The 25,634-nt window shown below is 45.3% G+C and overlaps 1 protein-coding gene across 1 annotated transcript in view; it reads left to right on the top strand.

The window, feature by feature from the left end:
- Nucleotides 1–25,634, top strand: part of PLEKHO1 (pleckstrin homology domain containing O1) — a 99,193-nt gene that overhangs the window by 56,679 nt on the left and 16,880 nt on the right. Inside the window, exons 3-4 of the mRNA XM_068253229.1 lie at nt 17,954–18,094; nt 19,909–20,013. Of these exons, the coding sequence (XP_068109330.1) occupies nt 17,954–18,094; nt 19,909–20,013 (246 nt within the window). The remainder of the gene's footprint in view (nt 1–17,953; nt 18,095–19,908; nt 20,014–25,634) is intronic.

Genomic DNA, 25,634 nt, shown 5'->3' with positions numbered 1-25,634 from the left:
TCGAGGACTGAGTTGAGAAACCCTGGTCTAAAGGACAAGAGGACATAAACTAGGTATGGAGGAAAGGAGATTTTACCACCTTTTTACAAAGGAGTTCCTTGCAATTAGTGGTTAAGAGTTGAAATATCTTACCATAGGAAGTGGTTTTAGCGAATTATATATTTAAATTGAAGAGCATGGATGCTTTCCTTACTTTGAAGGTCTTCTACAGCTATGATTACTAAGATAGACTAGTGGATATCATAACCTTTTCCGCACAGGATATTAATATTTACCCTTGTGGCTTTTCTGCCATTGTTTAAAGTATTGAGAGACTTAAAGGTTTATCTTAATTGACAGTTATCTCAGAAAAAGAAACCTAATTTTTTCAGCCCCTGAAAAGGGTATTTTAACTGATTCTGGGCACTCTGCTCTGGACCCTGAAAATTTAAATAAAAAAAATGTTTAATTTACCTGGGTCTTCCCGCAGTCATCCTGTGCCCGCACCATCCTTCTGAGACTCGCAACAAGGAGCTGCGTGGCTGGCCAGCTTTCTCGGGGGGGGGGGGGGGGGGGGGGGGACGCCGCCATGTGCCTCCTCATCACGTCCCCATGCATGGCAGCGTTCTTCACATGCGCAGTACGGGAAAATCGCTACTGCACCGCAACTGGATGGAAGGTCTCGCTTACCAAGAAAGGTTAAATAAACTGGGTTTATTTAGTCTAGAGAAAAGACGCCTTAGAGGAGATCTAATTAACATGTATAAATACATCAGAGGGCAATATAATAGCTTGGCGGATGAGCTTTTTGTCCCTAGGCCTTCTCAAAGGACTAGAGGACATGAGCTGTGCATGGAGGAAAAACGTTTTAGCCATTTATTTAGGAAAGGGTTCTTTACAGTAAGAGTGATTAAGATGTGGAATGCATTGCCACAGGAAGTCGTTATGGCAAACTCTATACCTGCATTTAAAGGGGGCTTAGATGCTTTCCTTGCGTTGAAAGACATCCATGGCTACAATTACTAGGTAATGCCTAATGATGTTGATCCAGGGATTTTATCTGATTGCCATCTGGAGTCAGGAAGGAATTTTTCCCTTTTGGGGCTAATTGGACCATGCCTTGTGGGGTTTTTTTCGCCTTCCTCTGGATCAACAGGGGTATGTGGGGGACGGGCTGGAGTTGTACTTTGTACTGGTTGAACTCGATGGACGTATGTCTTTTTTCAGCCAAAATAACTATGTAACTATGGAACTATGTAACATGCATAGAGTGATCAAGGTGCGCACGCGCTGTCATTGGCTCACAGTGATCGCAGTCGCACAGAGCTCAGCTGTCATTGGACAGCTAAGTATAGCGGCAGCAGAAAGACATGGATCTGGGATATTAAAGTCTACACCTTGTTGGCGTCTCCAGAATACTGTATAGTTTTAATAAGCTGCGTCCGGAACCGGTTAAAAGAAGCCCGAGGTGAGAGTGATATGGAGGCTGCCATATTTACTCCCTTTTAGAAAATACCAGTTGCCCAACAGTTCTGTTGATCTTCAGGCAACAGTAGTGTCTGAGTCACAACCCTGAAACAAGCATGCAGCTAATGTAGTCAGACGAGTCAGAGAACCTGATCTGCTGCATGCTTGTCCAGGGTGTATGGAGAAAAGTATTAGAGACAGAGCCAGGCAACTTGCATTGCTTAAAAGGAAATAAATATGGTAGCCCCCATAACCCTCTCAGCTCGGGTTCCCATTAAGGAAAAGAATGGGAAATCTTGTGTATTAAATTTTAGGTAATAGAAATGTGTTGAAATTATGATCCATCGTTTTCCTTTTTTCACTTTTTGGTGCGGTGTAGAAATGACAGAAATATGTTGAGCAATATAGATCATGTTATTTATATCTCAGGGGCTTTGCTTAGGAATGAATTTCCTCTTTCTCTGATCTCGAAGTTTTAAAAGGCCGTTTCCTCAATTTCTTACTTCTGTTTAGCGAGTGTGCAAATGAGGAGGCAAGCTGTTACGCAAAAGCACCCACCAGCCATACTAACTTCTAGAAATAAACTGCTGGCACGCCTCCTGTCAGCGCTCTAAATTAACAGCCAGCTAATCATCTCAAGGCTGATAAAATCATTTGCAGCGTGCCCTCAATGTGTCATAGTGACTAAAGGAAGGATGCTTCAAGGGGCATATATCATGGCTGAAGATGGCCAATCAAATGAAAATCATTCAGACTTGTATGCAAATGTTATCCAGTTTGGGATTGGCCAATACAGAACACTTCCTGTGGATTTTGATTGGCCCAATTGAAAATGATCTACCAGGTAGAATCTGCCTACAGATGCAAGCCACAACTGCAGCACATGCACAGCGGCAGTCCATCAGTGATTACAAGCCACAACTGCAGCATATGCACAGAGGCAGTCCATCAGTGATTACCACAAGCCACAACTGCAGCATATGCACAGCAGCAGTCCATCAGTGATTACAAGCCACAACTGCAGCATATGCACAGCAGCAGTCCACCAGTGATTACCACAAGCCACAACTGCAGAACATGCACAGCCGTGGTCCATCAGTGATTACAAGCCACAACTGCAGCATATGCACAGCGGCAGTCCATCAGTGATTACAAGCCACAACTGCAGCATATGCACAGAGGCAGTCCATCAGTGATTACCACAAGCCACAACTGCAGCATATGCACAGCAGCAGTCCATCAGTGATTACAAGCCACAACTGCAGCATATGCACAGCAGCAGTCCATCAGTGATTACAAGCCACAACTGCAGCATATGCACAGAGGCAGTCCATCAGTGATTACAAGCCACAACTGCAGCATATGCACAGAGGCAGTCCATCAGTGATTACCACAAGCCACAACTGCAGCATATGCACAGCAGCAGTCCATCAGTGATTACAAGCCACAACTGCAGCATATGCACAGAGGCAGTCCATCAGTGATTACAAGCCACAACTGCAGCATATGCACAGAGGCAGTCCATCAGTGATTACCACAAGCCACAACTGCAGCATATGCACAGCAGCAGTCCATCAGTGATTACAAGCCACAACTGCAGCACATGCACAGCGGCAGTCCATCAGCTATTGCCACAACTGCAGCACATGCACAGAGGCAGTCCATCAGTGATTACCACAAGCCACAACTGCAGCCCATGCACAGTGGCAGTCCATCAGTGATTACCACAAGCCACAACTGCAGCACATGCACAGCCGCAGTCCATCAGTGATAACGACAAGTCACAACTGCAGAACATGCACAGCCATGGTCCATCAGTGATTATCACAAGCCACAACTGCAGCACAGCCGCAGTCCATCAGTGATAACCACAAGTCACAACTGCAGAACATGCACAGCCGTGGTCCATCAGTGATTACCACAAGCCACAACTGCAGCACATGCACAGCGGCAGTCCATCAGTGAATACCACAAGCCACGCCTGCAGTATATGCACAGCGGCAGTCCATCGGTGATTACCACAAGCCACAACTGCAGCACATGCACAGCGGCAGTCCATCAGTGATAACCACAAGCCACGCCTGCAGTATATGCACAGCGGCAGTCCATCAGTGATTACCACAAGCCACGCCTGCAGTATATGCACAGCGGCAGTCCATCAGTGATTACCACAAGCCAACACTGCAGCGCATGTACAGCGGCAGTCCATCAGTGATTACCACAAGCCACAACTGCAGCATATGCACAGTGGCAGTCCATCAGTGATTACTACAAGCCACAACTGCAGCCCATGCACAGTGGCAGTCCAGCAGTGATTACCACAAGCCACAACTGCAGCACATGCACAGCCGCAGTCCATCAGTGATAACCACAAGTCACAACTGCAGAACATGCACAGCCGTGGTCCATCAGTGATTACCACAGCCACAACTGCAGCACATGCACAGCGGCAGTCCATCAGTGATTACAAGCCACAACTGCAGCACATGCACAGCGGCAGTCCATCAGTGATTACCACAAGCCAACACTGCAGCGCATGTACAGCGGCAGTCCATCAGTGATTACCACAAGCCACAACTGCAGCATATGCACAGTGGCAGTCCATCAGTGATTACTACAAGCCACAACTGCAGCCCATGCACAGTGGCAGTCCAGCAGTGATTACCACAAGCCACAACTGCAGCACATGCACAGCCGCAGTCCATCAGTGATAACCACAAGTCACAACTGCAGAACATGCACAGCCGTGGTCCATCAGTGATTACCACAGCCACAACTGCAGCACATGCACAGCGGCAGTCCATCAGTGATTACAAGCCACAACTGCAGCACATGCACAGCGGCAGTCCATCATCTATTGCCACAACTGCAGCACATGCACAGAGGCAGTCCATCAGTGATTACCACAAGCCACAACTGCAGCCCATGCACAGTGGCAGTCCATCAGTGATTACCACAAGCCACAACTGCAGCACATGCACAGCAGCAGTTCATCAGTGATTACCACAAGCCAGAACTGCAGCACATGCACAGCGGCAGTCCATCAGTGATTACCACAAGCCACAACTGCAGCACATGCACAGCCGCAGTCCATCAGTGATAACCACAAGTCACAACTGCAGAACATGCACAGACGCAGTCCATCAGTGATTACAAGCCACAACTGCAGCCCATGCACAGCAGCAGTCCATCAGTGATTACCACAAGCCAGAACTGCAGCACATGCACAGCCGCAGTCCATCAGTGATAACCACAAGCCAGAACTGCAGCACATGCACAGCGGCAGTCCATCAGTGATTACCACAAGCCACAACTGCAGCACATGCACAGCCGCAGTCCATTAGTGATAACCACAAGTCACAACTGCAGAACATGCACAGCCGTGGTCCATCAGTGATTACCACAAGCCACAACTGCAGCACATGTACAGCGGCAGTCCATCAGTGATTACCACAAGCCACGCCTGCAGTATATGCACAGCGGCAGTCCATCAGTGATTACCACAAGCCACAACTGCAGCACATGCACAGCGGCAGTCCATCAGTGATAACCACAAGCCACGCCTGCAGTATATGCACAGCGGCAGTCCATCGGTGATTACCACAAGCCACAACTGCAGCGCATGTACAGCGGCAGTCCATCAGTGATTACCACAAGCCACAACTGCAGCATATGCACAGTGGCAGTCCATCAGTGATTACCACAAGCTACAACTGCAGCCCATGCACAGTGGCAGTCCAGCAGTGATTACCACAAGCCACAACTGCAGCACACGCACAGCGGCAGTCCATCAGTGATTACCACAAGCCACAACTGCAGCACACGCACAGCGGCAGTCCATCAGTGATTACCACAAGCCACAACTGCAGCGCATGTACAGCGGCAGTCCATCAGTGATTACCACAAGCCACAACTGCAGCATATGCACAGTGGCAGTCCATCAGTGATTACCACAAGCCACAACTGCAGCCCATGCACAGTGGCAGTCCAGCAGTGATTACCACAAGCCACAACTGCAGCACACGCACAGCGGCAGTCCATCAGTGATTACCACAAGCCACAACTGCAGCACATGCACAGCCGTAGTCCATCAGTGATAACCACAAGTCACAACTGCAGAACATGCACAGCCGTGGTCCATCAGTGATTACCACAGCCACAACTGCAGCACATGCACAGCGGCAGTCCATCAGTGATTACAAGCCATAACTGCAGCACATGCACAGCGGCAGTCCATCAGCTATTGCCACAACTGCAGCACATGCACAGAGGCAGTCCATCAGTGATTACCACAAGCCACAACTGCAGCCCATGCACAGTGGCAGTCCATCAGTGATTACCACAAGCCACAACTGCAGCCCATGCACAGTGGCAGTCCATCAGTGATTACCACAAGCCACAACTGCAGCACATGCACAGCGGCAGTCCATCAGTGATTACCAGCCACAACTGCAGCACATGCACAGCAGCAGTCCATCAGTGATTACCACAAGCCACAACTGCAGCACATGCACAGCGGCAGTCCATCAGTGATAACCACAAGTCACAACTGCAGAACATGCACAGCCGTGGTCCATCAGTGATTACCACAAGCCACAACTGCAGCACATGCACAGCGGCAGTCCATCAGTGATTACAAGCCACAACTGCAGCACATGCACAGCGACAGTCCATCAGTGAATACCACAACTGCAGCACATGTACAGCGGCAGTCCATCAGTGATTACCACAAGCCACGCCTGCAGTATATGCACAGCGGCAGTCCATCAGTGATTACCACAAGCCACAACTGCAGCACATGCACAGCGGCAGTCCATCAGTGATAACCACAAGCCACGCCTGCAGTATATGCACAGCGGCAGTCCATCAGTGATAACCACAAGCCACGCCTGCAGTATATGCACAGCGGCAGTCCATCAGTGATTACCACAAGCCACAACTGCAGCGCATGTACAGCGGCAGTCCATCAGTGATTACCACAAGCCACAACTGCAGCATATGCACAGAGGCAGTCCACCAGTGATTACAAGCCACAACTGCAGCACATGCACAGCGGCAGTCCATCAGTGAATACCACAACTGCAGCACATGTACAGCGGCAGTCCATCAGTGATTACCACAAGCCACACCTGCAGTATATGCACAGCGGCAGTCCATCAGTGATTACCACAAGCCACAACTGCAGCACATGCACAGCGGCAGTCCATCAGTGATAACCACAAGCCACGCCTGCAGTATATGCACAGCGGCAGTCCATCAGTGATTACCACAAGCCACAACTGCAGCACATGCACAGCCGCAGTCCATCAGTGATAACCACAAGTCACAACTGCAGAACATGCACAGCCGCAGTCCATCAGTGATTACAAGCCACAACTGCAGCCCATGCACAGCAGCAGTCCATCAGTGATTACCACAAGCCACAACTGCAGCACATGCACAGCGGCAGTCCATCAGTGATAACCACAAGTCACAACTGCAGAACATGCACAGCCGTGGTCCATCAGTGATTACCACAAGCCACAACTGCAGCACATGCACAGCGGCAGTCCATCAGTGATTACCACAACTGCAGCACATGTACAGTGGCAGTCCATCAGTGATAACCACAAGCCACGCCTGCAGTATATGCACAGCGGCAGTCCATCAGTGATTACCACAAGCCACAACTGCAGCGCATGTACAGCGGCAGTCCATCAGTGAATACCACAACTGCAGCACATGTACAGCGGCAGTCCATCAGTGATAACCACAAGCCACGCCTGCAGTATATGCACAGCGGCAGTCCATCAGTGATTACCACAAGCCACAACTGCAGCGCATGTACAGCGGCAGTCCATCAGTGATTACCACAAGCCACAACTGCAGCATATGCACAGAGGCAGTCCACCAGTGATTACAAGCCACAACTGCAGCTCATGCACAGCGGCAGTCCATCAGTGAATACCACAAATGCAGCACATGTACAGCGGCAGTCCATCAGTGATTACCACAAGCCACACCTGCAGTATATGCACAGCGGCAGTCCATCAGTGATTACCACAAGCCACAACTGCAGCACATGCACAGCGTCAGTCCATCAGTGATAACCACAAGCCACGCCTGCAGTATATGCACAGCAGCAGTCCATCAGTGATTACCACAAGCCACAACTGCAGCGCATGTACAGCGGCAGTCCATCAGTGATTACCACAAGCCACACCTGCATTATATGCACAGCGGCAGTCCATTAGTGATTACCACAAGCCGCCAGTCAAATTAGATGCATATCATAGAGCCCTCCTTAGCGAGCCAAATAGAACAGTGCTTGATCGAATACTGTCACAATATCATGCTTACAATATTATGCTTAGTGTCCAGCAAAATTGTAATCAGCAGTAGCACATGATGCTTCTAAATATATGGCTCCCCACCTTGCAACATCATAATCCTCAGGACAGCAAATCGCACTAAGCTTATCCAAGTCACAGAGACAGAGTAAGATGTGTATGACACTCAGAGTGATGGTGTAGGATCTACCCACAAGTCCTTTACAATCTACCTAAAGCCTCGTACACAAGCGGCTGATAACCACTGCCTCAGCTGACAATCAGGCGTGTGTACAGCCCCCCGACGCCCAACCTGCGAGAGATCTGCCAGACAGTTCTACACAACCCCAGCAACGCAAATCCCCTTGCTGATCCCATTGTTCACGCTGCTCCCGTGCCCATAGTGTGACGTCACGCATACGCCGCTCGTCTCCTCCTGCTTCCAGCCCCTGCATAGCAACACAGCACGTCATCAGCACGACACGCGTGTGTGTGCGGCCCAGCGATGTCACCCAAGGAGATCAGCTCCTGATCCTGTACGGGCGACATCAGTTGCTAACGTGTATAGGCACCTAATGGGCATCCCTGGGCTGTGATAGCCTGAGGTGATGGTGCATAATCCCCATACTGACATCAGCTACATGCCAAGTTCCATGCAGGCAAAATAACTGGCAGCAGAAGCCCACTAAAGGAAAATGGTAATACAGTAGAATCCCGTTAACGTAAACTCCAAGGAATCAAATGGTTTACTATGTCAAGATTTATCATGCACACTAAATTCATACAGGCGCATGGTCGGGACCTGGGGACTAAGTTTACTATAGCCAGAGGTTTACAATATCAGAGTTTAGTGTAACAAGTTTCTACTGTAATGGAAACATACTGTAGTTAGCAGAGATGGATTAAGGTGTAATGAGGCCCTATGCAAGCAACAACTTTGGTCTCACCCTTGGTTTTGGCTTTTTGGGTAAGATTTGTTGGGAGCTAGCATAAACTTGGCCCATAGACTCTATCCTGGTCAAGTTGCCTGTGGATGATCCGGCTCTGGTAGTAAGCTTGTCTGTTACTTATTTGAAGTTTGCCTTAATTAAGGTTTGCTGTAAGATAAAGCACTATGGACACTGATCCAGCACCCCAAAGAATGCTGGGAAATGCAGACCATAAACAGCTGAAGGGGCTCAGGTTGCTTATTCTGATACATGTATTTAGTGCCTTCAAGGGCAAATCGGAGAGCTTGACCTGTCCAGCCAGAACACCGTAGCTGTTCACTACTTGAACTGAATGAGATGAGACAAGCCACCTGTGTAATTGAAACGTGCAGCACAGTCAAAGGACAGTGAGTACGCTTATAAGCTCATGTCAGCTGCTATCAGCAGCTTGAGAGGCCCAGGCTAAATTTAGCCAGAGGATTAACAAGTGCTATATTTGGAGCCTTCAGAAGGGAAGGAAGTGGGCTGTGAAGTAAGAATAAGATTAAAAAGAAATGACACCTAAGAGATACAGGATAATGGGCTTTGTCCTAACACTTCACAAATCAGCCTTGGACAGGAAAATCCCACTTCAGCAAGGGCAGTGGTGTGTGGTGACCCATAACAACCAATCGGGAATCAGCTTTCACTAGCCACTGTGCTAAAAATAAAACAAAGGGTTCTGCTTGGTTGCTAGGGGTTACGTCACATCACTGAATCATCCTCCTGTCAGAGTCCTTACAAGTTGGGGATTCCAGTGATGTTTTATTGCACTGAGTATTTAAATTAAGAACATTTATCAAAGCATAAATTCAGCCAGCTGAGTTCTTAAAGAAAAACCGTAACCAAGAATTGAACTTCATCCCAATCAGTAGCTGTTACCCTCTTTCCCATAACAAAACTTTTTTCCTTTTCACAAATGGATCATCAGGGGGATCTGTATGGCTGATATTGTGGTTAAATGTCGGAAATTCTCTAGCGAGCCATCTAAATGGCTCAAAAACGAACCGTGTATTCCCAGCATAAGACAGGGGTGACTGGTAATATTAACACCTAAACAGGCATTGCGGATTAACATAACAAAGACTGCCTGAATGGCAGGTACTGTTCATGAGCTAATTAAGCTGTAATTGTTTTGATTTGTTGTGTATTGATTGTTGCAACTCTTCTGGATTACCAGGACAATATTTGAACCTTCAGTATGTTGTTTTTTGTTGTTTTTTTTTAATTATTATTATATTGGGGCTATACACCACTCTTAGCATTTATAGGAAGGATTTGTTATGTGAGATGAGAGAGTTTGAGCCAGTAAGGAATATCTGGCTTGGTGATAATGCATATATCCTTTTGTAGACTTGTTTTGAAAAATAATATTTTGTATCTAACTTATCGATTCATCATTGCTGTCTCTGCAAAACTAATTAATGTAGGCTACAGACTTCCTATTACAGTAATGAGTTTAGGGGGTGGGAGGTGAGCGACAACAGCTGCCTTGCCTTCAGGACTTTGGAGTTGGTACAAAAATCATCCGATTCCTCAGTTTATGAAATCACCAACTCAGACTCTAGGTACCCAAAAATTGCCCCAACTCCGACTCCACTGCCCTGCTTGCCTTGAGTGTCAAAATGGCAAGAAATAGCCCAATTTGGTTGATTACCGACCATATATACTCAAATCTAAATCGACCTTGTGTATAAGTCAACCCAAATAAATGACCCTCTGAAGATAGAATTTTTTAATTTCTCTAGCACAACAACCTGTAAGCTTTGACATGAGGGTGTCCTGAGTAACCTCCCACCCACCACCAAAAGGGTGGGCCACCTCTGTCCTTCCCTGTGTGGAATCAGATGATGATGATTTGTCAACCTACAGCCAGGATGAGGGCCGCCTCTCTCCCTCCTCGCAGTGCGTAGTGGCCAGGATACTTTGATCTCCCCCCCCCCCCCTCCCATCCACTCACCATTAAGCAAAGGGCCTCTCTCTATCCTCCCCTGTGTGAAATGAAATGAAGAGTGAGCACCGCAGTGCGTGAGAGGAAGCAAAGTCACGAGTCCGGCGCCGGGTGCCGCTTCCTTCTCCTTCATGCCGATCTGTATGCATTAGGAATCCAGCAAAGGACCGGCACCACAGCAGTGTATTATAGCTCAAATACTTTAATGAGACATCAAAAGAAGCAACGTTGCTTCTTTTGATGTCTCATTAAAGTATTTGAGCTATAATACACTGCTGTGGTGCCGGTCCTTTGCTGGATTCCTATTGTTACGACCCCTTTGGTACTAGGGTGGGACCTTGGCACATACTTATTTTTGATTTTGCATTGGTGCTCCTGGATCTATTTTTGCATAGGTCTGTATGCATTAGTGTACCGCCGGCTCCCGATGTCATATGACTGATGGTGATCTGTTGACCGAAGTCGCGTAAGGCAATGACACTGCAGATATTTACTGTTATAGACTGTTTTGTGGTGCGCATGCACGGAAGCGTGTTTTTTTTTTTTATACACCTCCTTGCAATTCGTATTTCCACCACAGGAAGTGAACGCTAGAATCTCACTTATAGTTTGGTTTGCTGCCAACAATTACTTTACCCCGAATCAACGTAGATGTTAACAAAGCTTCTTTACAGCTTTGCAATGCGATCATCAGATCGCAACGCAGCTAAAACGCAGGTTGCTAATATGAAGCCGTCCTAAATGTTTGCGTATAGTTCTACTGTGAGGTTTGCTTGTGTGTAGATATTTATATGGCTATCTAGCGGTGGCATAGTAGAATGACTGCTGGCCTTGCAGTGGTCCCTGGTTCAGATCTGGGCAAGCACACTATCTGGGTGCAGTTTGTTGATTTTTCCCTCCTGTTCCTCCCTCCTACATCACAGTAAACCTACTCAATAGTTATCTGGTTCCCTCAAAACTGGCCTTTGTCTATAGTAAGGGTTATAAGACTATGACTACAATGGGGATTATATTGTAAGGTTCTCTGAGGGAGTGACATGACTATGGACTCTGTAAAGTGCTGTATAAGGCTCCCTGCACACTACATGCGATTCCGATTTTTAATCAGTTTTTACATCCGATTCCGATTTTTAATCGTTACTGCATGCTGCGTTTTTTCCTCCGTTTTTCTGTTGATTGCATTCAGAGAAAATCGCATTTGCAAATCGGAAATGGAATTGGAATCGCAAAACGGATTTGCAGTGTGCAAGGAGCCTTAGATGTCAGAGTGATTTAAATACAGAATAATATAATTCCTGAGCCATTTAATAAAAAATGATCAGGAAAAGGTGGGTGTAACATGGTAAATTAGTCCCAGTTACCAGACCCTGTGGCGTAGGCTTTTTCATAGACCAAATTTTCATGTACAGCTGCAGCACCAACAATCATTTCCTCCCGGACATTGTTCCAGTCAGAAGTGAAGCTGTTAAACTACTCGCATTCTTTCTGGGAAGCTCTATTGTGAAACAAATGCTTTATTGATGGCCTATTGACCAGTCACCCAGACACACCACAGGGCTATATATCACTCCATCAACAAGGAGGGGGGAGGGGGTTATTTCCCAGGATGCCTCACTCCCATCCCACAGCGCTAATGGCTATAGAATGGTTCATTGGCTGCTGAGACATTCATATATTTTACATAGGCACTATTCATATTTATCACATGTAGTATATGTACTCGTTTTAAAAATTTACCTCAGCATTCTCAGTGGTGAAAGAACACAGAATAACAGAAGATTGCCTTCTTAAAACGGAAGGTATTTGCGATTATAAAACTTCTGTTTTTCATAGCATTTTAGTTAGGAGGTATTTTGGTCTCTTTCAGCCCCTTACATACTCCTCGGAGTTCTGGTTCACCATGAGCTTGCTGGACAATCTGTAACTCTGTTGTAGAATACAAGCCATTAACTTATGGGATGCCATTAAACATAACTTCTCCAATCTATGGGGCTAGGAATCTCTAAGTTCACTTATTTGTAGCCATAGCAACAGTAAACAGGTGTACATAATATCCTCAATTCTACCTACATTTTTTGCTGCACAGAGTTGAAAACCTTATTTCTTTTTGCACATCTGGGTCTGACTTTTTTTTTTGTTTCATTTTAATGTTCTGATTCGAAAGCTGTACTTGGGGTTGGTTCAGGTCGGTTTCACACTGTGCCTTGGCCTTTTTTCTTGTGGTGCGATGCGACGGCCATCGGGTATTCCCGCATTAATATGTTGTAATCCCCGTTCTGGCATTAGGCCATGCAGGAAGTGATTCTCTCTAGCGCACTTCCTGTGGCTGAAAAGACGAATTTAGTGGATGTGTATTGACAAAATACGCTTTCGCACATGCGCAATGCAAATACGTGCAGCGAACGATTTCAAATTAGTGTGGCACCATAGACTTACACGACTTCTGATTCGGCGCACGTCTCCACACAAGATGCCTGACAACGCAGTGATACGCTCGCGGCAGCCGAGTGTCAAAAACGTCCACTGTGGCCGCATCACAATGCACAGGTATGAAAGGCCCCATAGACTTTCATTGCCGAGCGTTACCGTGCGATAACGCAACGCAAGGAAAACGCCCCAGTGTGAAAGGGGCCTGAGTAATACTGACTCAAATGTTTGTGAGAGGAATCTGCTCCAATTATTTGTCACAGGGATGAGAAACAGGCGCTTGGTTGGTTAATACGCCAGCAGCTGTATATTCCCTACAGCTTTTAAATTATTCTGGCACATATTGTCTAGAGATGTTTGTTAGGGTTATAATTTAGCTCTTGGTAATTACTGGGCAAAACACCAGTTAGGCTGTTGATTTATGCTAGTTGCTTTTAAAGCACAATATCCTAAAGTGCTCTTTCTTATGCTGGGATTACACGTTGTGTTTTTCGCGTTCCATTCTCTGTGCGATCTATTAGCCATTCGATTCTCTGCTCGATTCTCTGCTCTTCCGTTCGTTTTTCTTATCTTTTTTCCATTCACTTCTATGAGAAATCGAGCAGACCAGAATCGAGCGGAGAATCGGACATGTTGGAATTTTATCATCGAAGGCATCTATCGGAACGATTCTCCGCAAAAAAACGTGTATTACCAGCATAAGGTCCAGCATTGTGTTCACATGACCACTGTAGCAATATTTTCCTTCAGCTACTTTGCCTTACCTTATGTCGGCACACACGGACAGGTTATCTCGGCACACACGGACAGGTTATCTTGGCACACGCGGACATGTTATCTAGGCACACACGGACAGGTTATCTAGAAACACACACGGACAGGTTATCTAGGCACACAGGGACAGGTGAAGGATCTCGCAGGGCACTGATCAGTCCTGATGTGTGCAGATAGCAGATCAGAGATATGTAAGTAATGCTGTCGCAGTGTCCTAGGCAGCAGTTAGAATTTAGGCACTTTCACATGCTAGAGTATTATCGTTGGCAAACTAACCATCCCCGATGACGATGCGACATGTCTTAATTCAGCGATTGGATAGTTAGTTGAAGCTCAAATCTGAAGATCTGGAAGTACAAAGCTAGCAACACAGAAGGGTTTTGAACAAAACGATTTTTTAATATCGTCGGATACATGTGTTTGCCAACTAATTCCGATTATTGTCAAACGGATCCGCCAGGATGGATAGGTCTATATGGACGATAATCGATGTCTATCAGTGTCTATTCATTTCATGGTTCCTCATTTTTTTCAACGATACTCAGGCAACACTATGGTCCTAGTATGTTTCAGATGATGATGGTCTAGCGCAGGGCCGTCCAACTGGTGCCCTGACTATTTTTCGTGTCAGGTCCCCTTCTCTGGCAGGTCCACCTTTTGTTTGTGCTTAGCTCCGCCCCCAAAATACAGGACATTAATGCTCTCCTCCCTCCAGCAGAAAAATCCAGTGCTAGACACACACCCTGCCCATGAAGTTGGACAGCACTGGTCTAGCGTGTGTGCAGAGCTTTTGGAGGGACAGCACACTGTTTATATCTAATACATGAAGAGAAGCTTGAACAGAGGCGCCAGAATAGAGTAAAAACTTTTTAAAAAGTTTACAAAGTGCGACAGTGGTAGGCTTACCTCACCAACAAGTAAAATACAGACAGTGTTGATTAAAGTTACCACAAAGATACCATTTATTTAAGTACTCCGCAATGCAAAACGCTTCTACTCGCTTCTACAGGTTTTACTTGCTTCATCAGGCAATGAAAGGAGTAAAAACTAGTACAAGTCTGGGTCCAAGCCAAACGCCTCTGTGATACATAACCTAATACATGACTACCATATTCTCATACAGTCGATTGATACTATTCAGAAACACAGCAGTAATATTATAACTATAGATGGAAGATAGGTAGAAGAGTTTTTCTATTTTATTTAATATATCTAATAAGCAGGGCTGTGGAGTCGGTACAAAAATTCTCAGACTCCGACTCCTCAGTTTATGAAACCACGACTCCAACTCCGACTCCGGGTAACCAAAATGGCTCCGACTCCTTAGTCTAATATTTAACAGGGCTTTACATTTTGTACAAAAATCACCCGACTCCGACTCCTCAGTTTATGAAACCACGACTCCAACTCCGACTCCGGGTAACCAAAATGGCTCCGACTCCTTAGTCTAATATTTAACAGGGCTTTACATTTTGTACAAAAATCACCCGACTCCGACTCCTCAGTTTATGAAACCACGACTCCAACTCTGACTCCAGGTACCCAAAATTGCTCCGACTCCTCGACTCAGACTCCAACGCCCTGCTAATAAGTTTCATAGTCCAAAGGTGGCTAGAGATCTCCGCCCAGGGTTGGTTTGTAATTTTTCCAGTCTTCTAATCCCTGCTCTTCTAATTAACAGTCATGTCCTCATTACTTAACTCTACCATCAGAATTTCGTCCTTGGGTGGCTCAAATTGGTTCAGTTTTTATAACTCTAGCTCAGATACAAAAATCTCTAAAACTAGAACTAAAACTATTGTGCACCCCGTATACACCCCTGATTCCTAATAGTCATCCCCCTTCCCCTTCCTCATCAGCTCACCTTTCAAATCTGGTTCACCTCACTATCGGATTTCTAATTCGCCTAGATATCCCTGGATTTTGCCCTTCAAATACCATGTTGTGTTCTCAAAAAAATCTCATCAAGTGGATAATCTGATCCCTGTTATGTTTTTTCTACGAAAGCCTGCCAAGTTATGCATTTTCCCACAGTTTTAGATTTTTGCCTTTCCAAATTTAAACACTCCAACTGAAGGAGATGTTTCAGCAAGTCATTTAGGTCACCAACTGTGGGTGGGGAGCTATCTAACCACCTTTTCATCACAGCTTTTTTGGCTGCTATCAACACCATTTGATTATAGCCAGTGTATTCTCATTTTCACAGTTCCTCAAAATGAAATAGGCAATATAACAGATCAACTTGTCTATCATGTCCTGTTATTAAATCAGAAAAAGATAAGACCTCTTCCCAGAATTTTTGGATCGAACTACAAGTCTACAGCATATGGTTTAAATTAAGGGAAGGGTCCCGACATTTTGGGCAACCAACCAATGTGCCATTTTTAAACTTCTACTTTAATTCCCGTACAATTTTGCTGGGAAGCCACAGGAATCCTCAGTACAGGCCTGTGTGTGGCCTAGTTGTGTGACGCCCAATCATGCTTTTGTGGAGCCTGGCAATGATCAGCTCACAGACGCTTTAGATAAATCTTCGGAAATCTCATATAATGCAGAGCAATCCTGTTACAGTTCACTATATGCACAATACATTTTCATATTTCTTATATTATAAATATTACTAGTAAAGCTTGCATTGTATTGCGAATATACTGTTTGCAGACGATTTTGCACCATAACATGATACACCAGATTCAGCTTGTTGGCTCTAGGGAGTCAGACATGTTATTGGTGTGGTTTACTACCATTATATACATAATTGAAAACCCCCAACTCTTTCTACGCAAGAGGACCCATTATTAATTAATTGCAATCAATAACTGACATATGAGCTGCACACATTTTTACATTTTTGGAAAACCATGGTATGAGTCAAGGATTTCTTGACATTGTTTCACTATTACTGATGGTCATGTCTAGGAGAACTCATGGTGAAGCATGTGATTTGTTTGTTTAGCTGATAGATTTTCAAAGCTCTGATTTGCTGTGATCACATCCTGTTTTAGCACATGATCATGACTACTAAATTGGGGACTTGCATATCTATCATCTGACCAAACTGACCACAAGTTTCTCCATGAGTTCTCGGAGACAAGATCATCACTATTCTCTAAATCTATGATAGTATACGCATTAAAATATATACTGTACATGGGAACCAACCTATATGGAGGCTGGCAAATACCTTGTTCAAATGGAAGAGCCTTGCAGGGAAGGTTTAAGCATGGTTGGCATCCCTGGGCATCCTTTATGCAAGTCTTTTGCCATGTTTATAGTTTCAGTATTGCAACCCTGTACACTGAAACTTGTGAGGGACTGTTCATTCACACATCTGTTTCTTGTGGCCAGCATTATGTTTTCTTGGTTAACCTTTAGGCGATCATATCCATGTCACTGATTCTGCAGTTGTCCCTCCTAAAAAAAAAAAAAAAAAAAAGTTATTCTAGACTTTAGGACCACCAAAAAGACCACTCACAAACTGGCAATGATCGATGCAGAGGCTGTGAATAGAGTTTCTAGTTTTAGATTTCTAGGAGCCACTAATGCAGAGGACCTGACCTGGGCTGACATCACCTTACCTGTAATTGGCAAGGCATAATGCCTCTATTTCTTGACAAAGCTGAGGTGTGCTAACCTTCACCCGGAAGTTGCTGGTTAATTTGTACAGTTACCACGGTCTAGTACAATAGCTGCACCAAGGCCAGTAAAGAAGCCCTGCAGCGGGTTGTAAAAACAGCACAGGTCATTATAAGCACTGAACATTCATTATAAGTGCTTGAACTTCTTGAATCACCTTTGGCAGGTACTACCCGTAAGATGCACTGCCGTTTTGGAGATGCATTGACCCAGTTGTCTAGCCAATTTACAATCTGGCCCTTATAAAAGTTTCTCGTATACTTGCCCATTAAACTCTACTGCTAACTTACTTACATTATGGGGAGATAGTCTTATTAAATTCATCTGTTAGCGATTCTGATGTTGTCCGATTGGTGTATATGACAGTTCTCTTTTCACATTACAACACCTTGTAGGATTTCTTTGATGTTCTCATTAATGTCTCTTGTTATGTTGTCTTTCAGGTGAAGGATGAAAAACATGGTCAAGAGATTTTCGATCTGAGCGATTATGAGAAGTGCGAAGAGCTGCGGAAATCTCGGAGTCGGTCCAAGAAGAACCACAGCCGGTTCTCGCTGATTCGGTCAAAGCAGCCAGGAAATACGGTAATATGCCCCTCGCATGCACAACACACACTCTTGCATACTCACACATTTACTTGGAGCTGAATTCAAGAAAGTAGAGTGATGCCAATCAGAACTTCCTTTGTCTTTAGGCCTCTTTCATATGAGCAGCTGAAAGTGGTGAAATTACTGCCTGTCAGCTGCTCTTGTGCACCAACCAGGTGCTCAGTACTGGTGCTGGACAGGCGCCCACCCAGAGTCACATCTGGGTGTGGCCACCAGGGCTGTGGAGTCGGAGTTGGAGTCTGAGCAATTTTGGGTACTTGTAGTCAGTCGGTGGTTTCATAAGTTGGGGAGTTGGAGTCTGAAGATTTTTGTACCGACTGCTAGTGATGGTATATCAACAAGCGGAAGTTTAGGAAGGTGATTCCTCACTAGCGATCCTGCAGCTGAGCTGAGAATTGTCAGTGAGTTTCTTACTATAAAAGAAAAGTCTCTTAATTTGACTGATGATATTTTAAAGAAGTTTTTTTGCTGGTTTCAGGTGTGTGATTCAGACACTACTGATGCATGTAAGGTCAGCAGGATGCCAGGCAACTGCTATTGTTTAAAATATAATAAATATATTACATTATATATCAGTTGTCCTTTAAGTGACCCCACCCACACACCTGTAAATAAAAGGTTTTTGTCCCCCCCCCCCTCCCCCAACCCCACACACACTTTTTGACTGAAGCCAGTTACGTTGGAAGCCACACAAACTCTCCTCCAGCGCATGCTCTGAATTCTCCCTGCCCTGCAGCCATAGCCACGATTGTCTTGGGCATGGGGACTTCAGAAACACTGCTTCAGATTCCACCTGACTGGCTTCAGTCATAGCGATAAGCATGACAAAAAGCAGAGAAACGGAGGGGGCATGGACAGATATACTGTATTTAAATTAAAATGTTGGCCTCTTCAGGTGCCATTTAATGCTGTTAAAGAACCCCAGCAGGCCCCCCCTATCGTGGCCCCATGGTAGTATTGCAACTTTTCCTTCCATACCCACACACTATTATGGTAAAAAGTTAAACTGTGCCAGTTAGTGTAAATTTTTGTGGAGAACCATTGTTATATCATGTTTTTAATGCACTGCATCAGTTTAATGTCCTACTTACTATAGACATATTTATAATAGTATTAGCAGCTTTCTGCTTCCTGGGGTACCCTCCCTGTCCCTCTGCCCTGTTAATACCTTCATCGGCTGCTCAGCTTACTATGTCTCTCCTCAGCATTCCAGCAGCCAGCAAGTCTCCGCACAGCACTATCTCCTGTCCAGCTTGCTTTAACTCCACCCTTAGGCCTCATTCACACCTAAAATGATTTACCGATTACCACCGGCGTTTTGCGGGAGTGATTTTTCCGCGATTAACGCAGAAAAATCACTGGACACTGCAGCGTTTTGGGAGCAAATCGCCGGCAAAATGCTGCATGTCACGCGTTTGCGGTTAACACTAACCGCAAACGCGCCAGTGAGAACACTGCCATAGGCTTACATGGGCTAGCGGTTTTTAAAAACCGCTAGTGTTTTGCGCTGATTGTGAACGAGCCCTAAGACATAAGATCAAAATACTGAGATCGGGAAATCATTATATTCACCTGGGATAGATTTCCCCAAGTGATTGGTCTTATTCCCTTTTGCTGCCTGCTATTGCCTTCTGAGACTTCTAGATTAAAGTCTAATGTTTGGCTACACCTTTTTATATGAGGTAGAAGACCTGTTTAAACAAACTATAGAGCTTTTGTTCATGTAACTTGTTTTGCGCAGTAGACAGAAGTTCTCTGAACTAGAATGACAGGCCCATTATTTTCCTCAGGCACCGAACCTGATCTTCCTCGCTGTCAGCCCAGAGGAGAAGGAATCTTGGATCAATGCCCTGAACTCTGCCATCGTGCGAGCCAAGAACCGCATCTTAGATGAGGTAAGCTGTGTCCAGGCTTCTGTTCTCCCCATGAGTAATCCTCACACAGGCTGGAGACCCCACACATCACACTGCAGAACTCCGGCACTGAGCTTCAGGATTTCAAGTTTCCATGAACTTGTGCACTTAACCTCTTCACCTTTTCTGGCCTGAAGCAGCACCTTTTTATTTATTAGGTTTAAATAAAGTAGGGAAGAATAAGTCTATAAACTGAGTACAGACAATCCACTACTTACAATCAGGTTCCGTTCTGGGAGATTACAAGTTGAATTAGTTTGTAAGTTGACTCCTGTGTTATCCAGAGTGAAACATGGATAACTGGCTTACTTTCTGACAATTCTGGATTTGGATGTAACATATAAACTATGTTTTTTGGTTGTTTTCAATGTGCTTTTAAGATCTTTCAATCTATATATCACATTTAACAGTAAAAACATGTAATAAAAAAGCAGTATTTTATATGAAATCAGTGTTGCTTGTAAGTAGGGGACTGTCTGAATTTTTTTTTTGCCACTGCCTGCAGACTTACTGGGAAAATGCTCTCTAACTTTCTGTCCTGGTACCATTCTCGGCATTTGTGTGCAGGGCCGGCACTGCCATTAAGGCAAAATGGGCAACTGCCCCAGGGCCCCCGAACACGCTGTCAGACCCCCAACTGAGACTTGGGTGTCACCTTGACAGGAAGTAGAGTTGTCTATGCATAAGATCTGAGATGCCCTCCATAGATTGATAGTGGACTGTGTCTGTCAGCTCTGCCCTCTCCCAGAAGGCGAGAGAGGGCTAGTGATAAGGCCCATCTGCCATACAAAGAAATAGAAGGGAGGATAAATGGCAGTGTGTGCTACACCATCTCCCAGAATGTGCTGCCAAGTGACAAGGCATCTAGGACGGTCAAAAATGGGTGGTGGCGTTGACGGCATGCATCCGGTCTGGTAAGGGGTTTCCCACACATCTGTCCTGTCACTTCTCTGGCTGTGATCCGCATCTCATTTTCACTGGTGGCATCTTCACCTCTCCACCGCGTGGTTCACTTTCATCCCTCCCACCTAGTTTTCTATATTTAGCACTGGCGCAGGCTTTTCTACTTGCTGTTTTCTGCACTGAAACACGCACTTTACTGCCTCATACAACAGAGTAACCAAGCAGCTCGGGGTGACCCAAAACCACTAGGAAAGTATAGGGGACTAAAAGAGACCGAAAAGCCCTCCTACTAAAAAGCAATGCTTGGTGTGATTTGCCATCTTAAAACAGAAGGTACTTGCGATAATTCAGCTTTAAGTGAACATCTGTGGTTACCCACAATGCACCGCTACTGAATATGCAAATAATCTCTTTATGCCTCTGAAGCCAGGCTTGTATCCAGAACCGCTGGTGTATAGCAAGCCTATAGCTTTACATTTTACAGAGCCACACCAACCCCACAATGGTTCGTATATTTATGCTATCTACCGCCTTTTTATAAATTCATTAATGGATATAATTACAGGGGTGCTGCATGTTTATCATGGCAACTATCGTGTTTCATCACCATTATTGCGTACCCCATTGCATATTTCTTGGTTTCATTTTTTTTTGTGTGGCTTCAGACTAAATAAAGCAGCATTTGTTTATATTTCAATGATTTGGTGCGGTCTATGGCTAGTTCTTATTCTGATTTTATAGCCATCTAGAACATCAGAAAGCCAAGCTGTGGACACACTGCTGGTAAACTAAGAGTGACATTTATTTAGTAAACTATTTATATGACATGTAAAGTATAGGATTTTGATCTTGCAGGGGAATAGCAGGAGGAGGGCATACTTCTGTAACTTATGGAATGTGGCCTTAAAGAGTAACTGTCAGGCTGCAGAAGCTAATTTAAACCTCTATTCTCCTGTGTTAAACAGTTTAGAAGGAAGCCAAAAAGGCAATAGTGAAGATAAAAATCTTTCTTTCATTTGATGTGTGCTTATCAGCAAAGCTGTTAGACCCAAGCTCTTAAGAGGACGCAAGCCGCATACCATACTGCAAAGCATTCTGGGGCCCTCCCCTCGGCTGCTAAGGAGAAGTTACAGGATCAAGTTTCAGCAGCTTGTAACTCAGTCCAGCGCACAGCACTGAAAAATCTCCAGGCAGAGTACACTGCAGGAGTCCGCTATTGTTCCTAGCCACATGGCTAATTAATATTCACTGCACACTAGTGTTATTCAGTACGAGCTTTTCTGTGATCAGGAAGCAGGCAGGACATGACGACACATTTGGCTTCATAGGAGACAGACAAACATGGAACCTGCCATGAGCTGTCAGGAGCATCATTCTCTGCATATACTATATACAAATTCTGTGAAGTACAAACGTGGACAGTGAAATGCATATGTAATGTAAGTACAGCCAATCTTTAGCTACTGATATATGTGTTTATTTTCTCTGAGACCCTATACCTAACAGCTCCTCTTTAACCACCCTGGCGTTCTGATAAGATCGCCAGGGAGGCTGCGGGAGGGTTTTTTTTAAATTAAAAAAAAACTATTTCATTCAGCCAACTGAAAGTTGGCTGCATGAAAGCCCACTAGATGGCGCTCCGGAGGCGTTCTTCCGATCGCCTCCGGCGGCCAGAATAAACAAGGAAGGCCGCAATGAGCGGCCTTCCTTGTTTTGCTTACACCGTCGCCATAGCGACGAGCGGAGTGACGTCATGGACGTCAGCCGACGTCCTGACGTCAGACGCATCCGATCCAGCCCTTAGCGCTGGCCGGAACTTTTTGTTCCGGCTGCGCAGGGCTCAGGCGGCTGGGGGGACCCTCTTTCGCCGCTGCTCGCGGCGAATCGCCGCAGAGCGGCGGCGATCGGGCAGCACACGCGGCTGGCAAAGTGCCGGCTGCGTGTGCTGCACTTTATTTGGGGCAAATCGGCCCAGCAGGGCCTGAGCGGCAGGCTCCGGCGGTACTGGACGAGCTGAGCTCGTCCATACCGCCCAGCTGGTTAAAGTGGATCTGTAAGAAAGAAAAATGAGCCACTGGGGGGTACTTACCTCGAGAGGGGGAAGCCTCTGGATACCAATAAGGCTTCCTCCTTTCCTCAGTTCCAGCGCTGGCAGCCGGTGAAGATCCTGCCGGACTCCAGGATCATAGCAATCCTGTGAGAGCCTCACGTAGGTGCAGTAGCTGCTTTCTTTCTGGCTCAGACGGAAATAGCCGATCAGATCTGCTCTGCTGAGCTGGCATGGAGTGTCTGAGCCTGTGCAGTAGAGCGAATCCGATCGGGCTCCGCTATTTCCGCCTGAGCCTGAACAAAAGCAGCTACTGCGCCTGCACGAGGCTCTCACAGGATTGCTATGATCCTGGAGCCCGGCAGGATCTTCCGCGGCTGCCAGCGCTGGAACTGAGGAAAGGAAGGAAGCCTCATTGGTATCCAGAGGCTTCCCCCTCTCTTAAGCGGCTGCCAGCGCTGGAACTGAGGAAAGGAAGGAAGCCTCATTGGTATCCAGAGGCTTCCCCCTCTCTTCAGCGGCTGCCAGCGCTGGAACTGAGGAGAGGAAGGAAGCCTCATTGGTATCCAGAGGCTTCCCCCCTCCCGAGGTAAGTACCCCCAGGGGCTATTTTTTTCCTTATAGTTCCTCTTAAAAATGTGGTTTATCAGCCTGTAAGACAAAATGTCACTTTCCATATTCTTCTGACTTTTTTCTTCAACATCACATTTACATACTCTGGTTGTTGTGGCAAAGTGGTTCCATCCATTTTTATGTTTTAGGCCTAGTTTACTCAGACAACATTTCTAAAATGTGGCCTCAGATCAGGTAAACAAATGAGATCTAATGGATATTAATTGTTCACCGGGTTAGCTAACAATACACCAGATGTTACAACAGCAAAAAAGTATGCGCTCAGGATACAAGGTTTACACTTGATGGTTCGCGTAATGAAAGTAGTGTGATACAATACAATAAATTGAAAGATAATATACGCGCCCTCTGTCTCAAAAACATAGGAGTATACAGTCCCAACCTAGTAACCGAAAAGTCCTCAGACAGGTTCCTCAGATTCAGCTGTAGTCCAGAATAACCGGCTCCTTAGTTCAGGACAATCATCTCAACATGTAAAGAATAAAGAAAGGCTCATAGCATAATACTGCTTTACATCCGGTCACTCCCTCACCAAGATGTTACCACCGTGTGTTGTTATAAGGGTCACCTTTCAATCACCTGTGCCAAGACACAACCCCCTATGTCCCCGCACTCACCCCAGCTTTCCTCCCAAATCTCCGGAGGCGGGATTGATCACACATGGGGGTACACACCAGAAAACTCCTTATTCCAGTCAAATGGCGAGATTTCCACTGTTACTGCAACTCAAAGCACACCAATATAGTGTAAAACTGTATATTTATTTTAAAAGATAAAAAGTTGTGCACTCACAAGCGTAAGAGTAAATCAGGCATGTAATATTTGACAGCGCTAGTCCCCGGGTGACTGCTCTGCGGATACCGCATCAGATTCCTCCTCGCCCGTTCAGAGCTGCACTCGTGTCTCCAGCGTCCACTTCCGGTCTCCTGTACTACTGCTCCGCCCTATGCATTTCGTCACAAGTGACTCATCAGGGGCTCGTAGTACAGCGTAGACCGGCTACTGATAAGAGAACAAAGTCCCCTCCCACCTTTACCTCATTGGACCAAACTTAAAACCTACGTATATTTTAATACGGAATCCTCCGCAGTTTTCCACAAAGCGGCCCCTCACATTTGTCTCCTACTCTATACAATTGCACCCCTATCTAACAGTACTATCCCAATCCTATCCTCCCTCTCCCATACACACTACTACATCGTAACTGATCAATTTTCATAAATATATTCTTACAAATGCCTATAAAAGAATAATAAAAATAGTAAAAAATATAATAAAATTGCAAAAAACAGGTTCATAAGAATTCAAATGCAATAAAACCAAATATACTCGATACCTATTATGCTAATTAGTTGTTACATATAAAAGCATTAATATCAAGATCTATATTCATACCGTTCGGAACGGCAGATTCCAGATCATAGATCCATTTTGTCTCTTTTTTAGATACCTCCCTCACTTTATTACAACCCCTCCAAGATGGTTTTAACTTCTCTACACCGCAAAAATACATATTTCTAGGATCTGAGCCGTGTACATTTTTAAAATGCAGGGATAAACTGTGCAATTCAAATCCTTTCCTGATATTATTAATATGTTCGCCAATGCGTTCCTTAAGCATTCGAGTGGTGCGGCCCACATACTGTAGGCCGCATTCACACCACACAACATATACAACATATGTACTTGAGCAATTAATGAAATTACGTATTTTAAATGTTTTTCCATTTACTGTAGATACAACTTCCTTTGTTTTAACACCTTTTGCTTCTCTACAGCATTTGCATCCCTTACACGGAAAAAAGCCGTCCGACTGCCAACCCTGCAGTCTCTGTTGACAAGGGGGGGCTACACAGCTAGGGGACAGTTTATCCTTTAAATTAGCAGTTTTTCTATACACAAAGGGTGGTCTGGGGGGTAAAACCCCTCCCAACACATGATCTCCTTGCAGAATATCCCAATGTTTAATAAAGATTCGTTCAACTTGTTTATATTGTGTGGAGAAATTTGTACAGAAAGT

Source organism: Hyperolius riggenbachi, chromosome 9 (genome assembly GCF_040937935.1).
Source record: "Hyperolius riggenbachi isolate aHypRig1 chromosome 9, aHypRig1.pri, whole genome shotgun sequence".
NCBI classification, from domain to species: domain Eukaryota; kingdom Metazoa; phylum Chordata; class Amphibia; order Anura; family Hyperoliidae; genus Hyperolius; species Hyperolius riggenbachi.
This window is presented reverse-complemented; position numbering and strand designations above follow the sequence as displayed.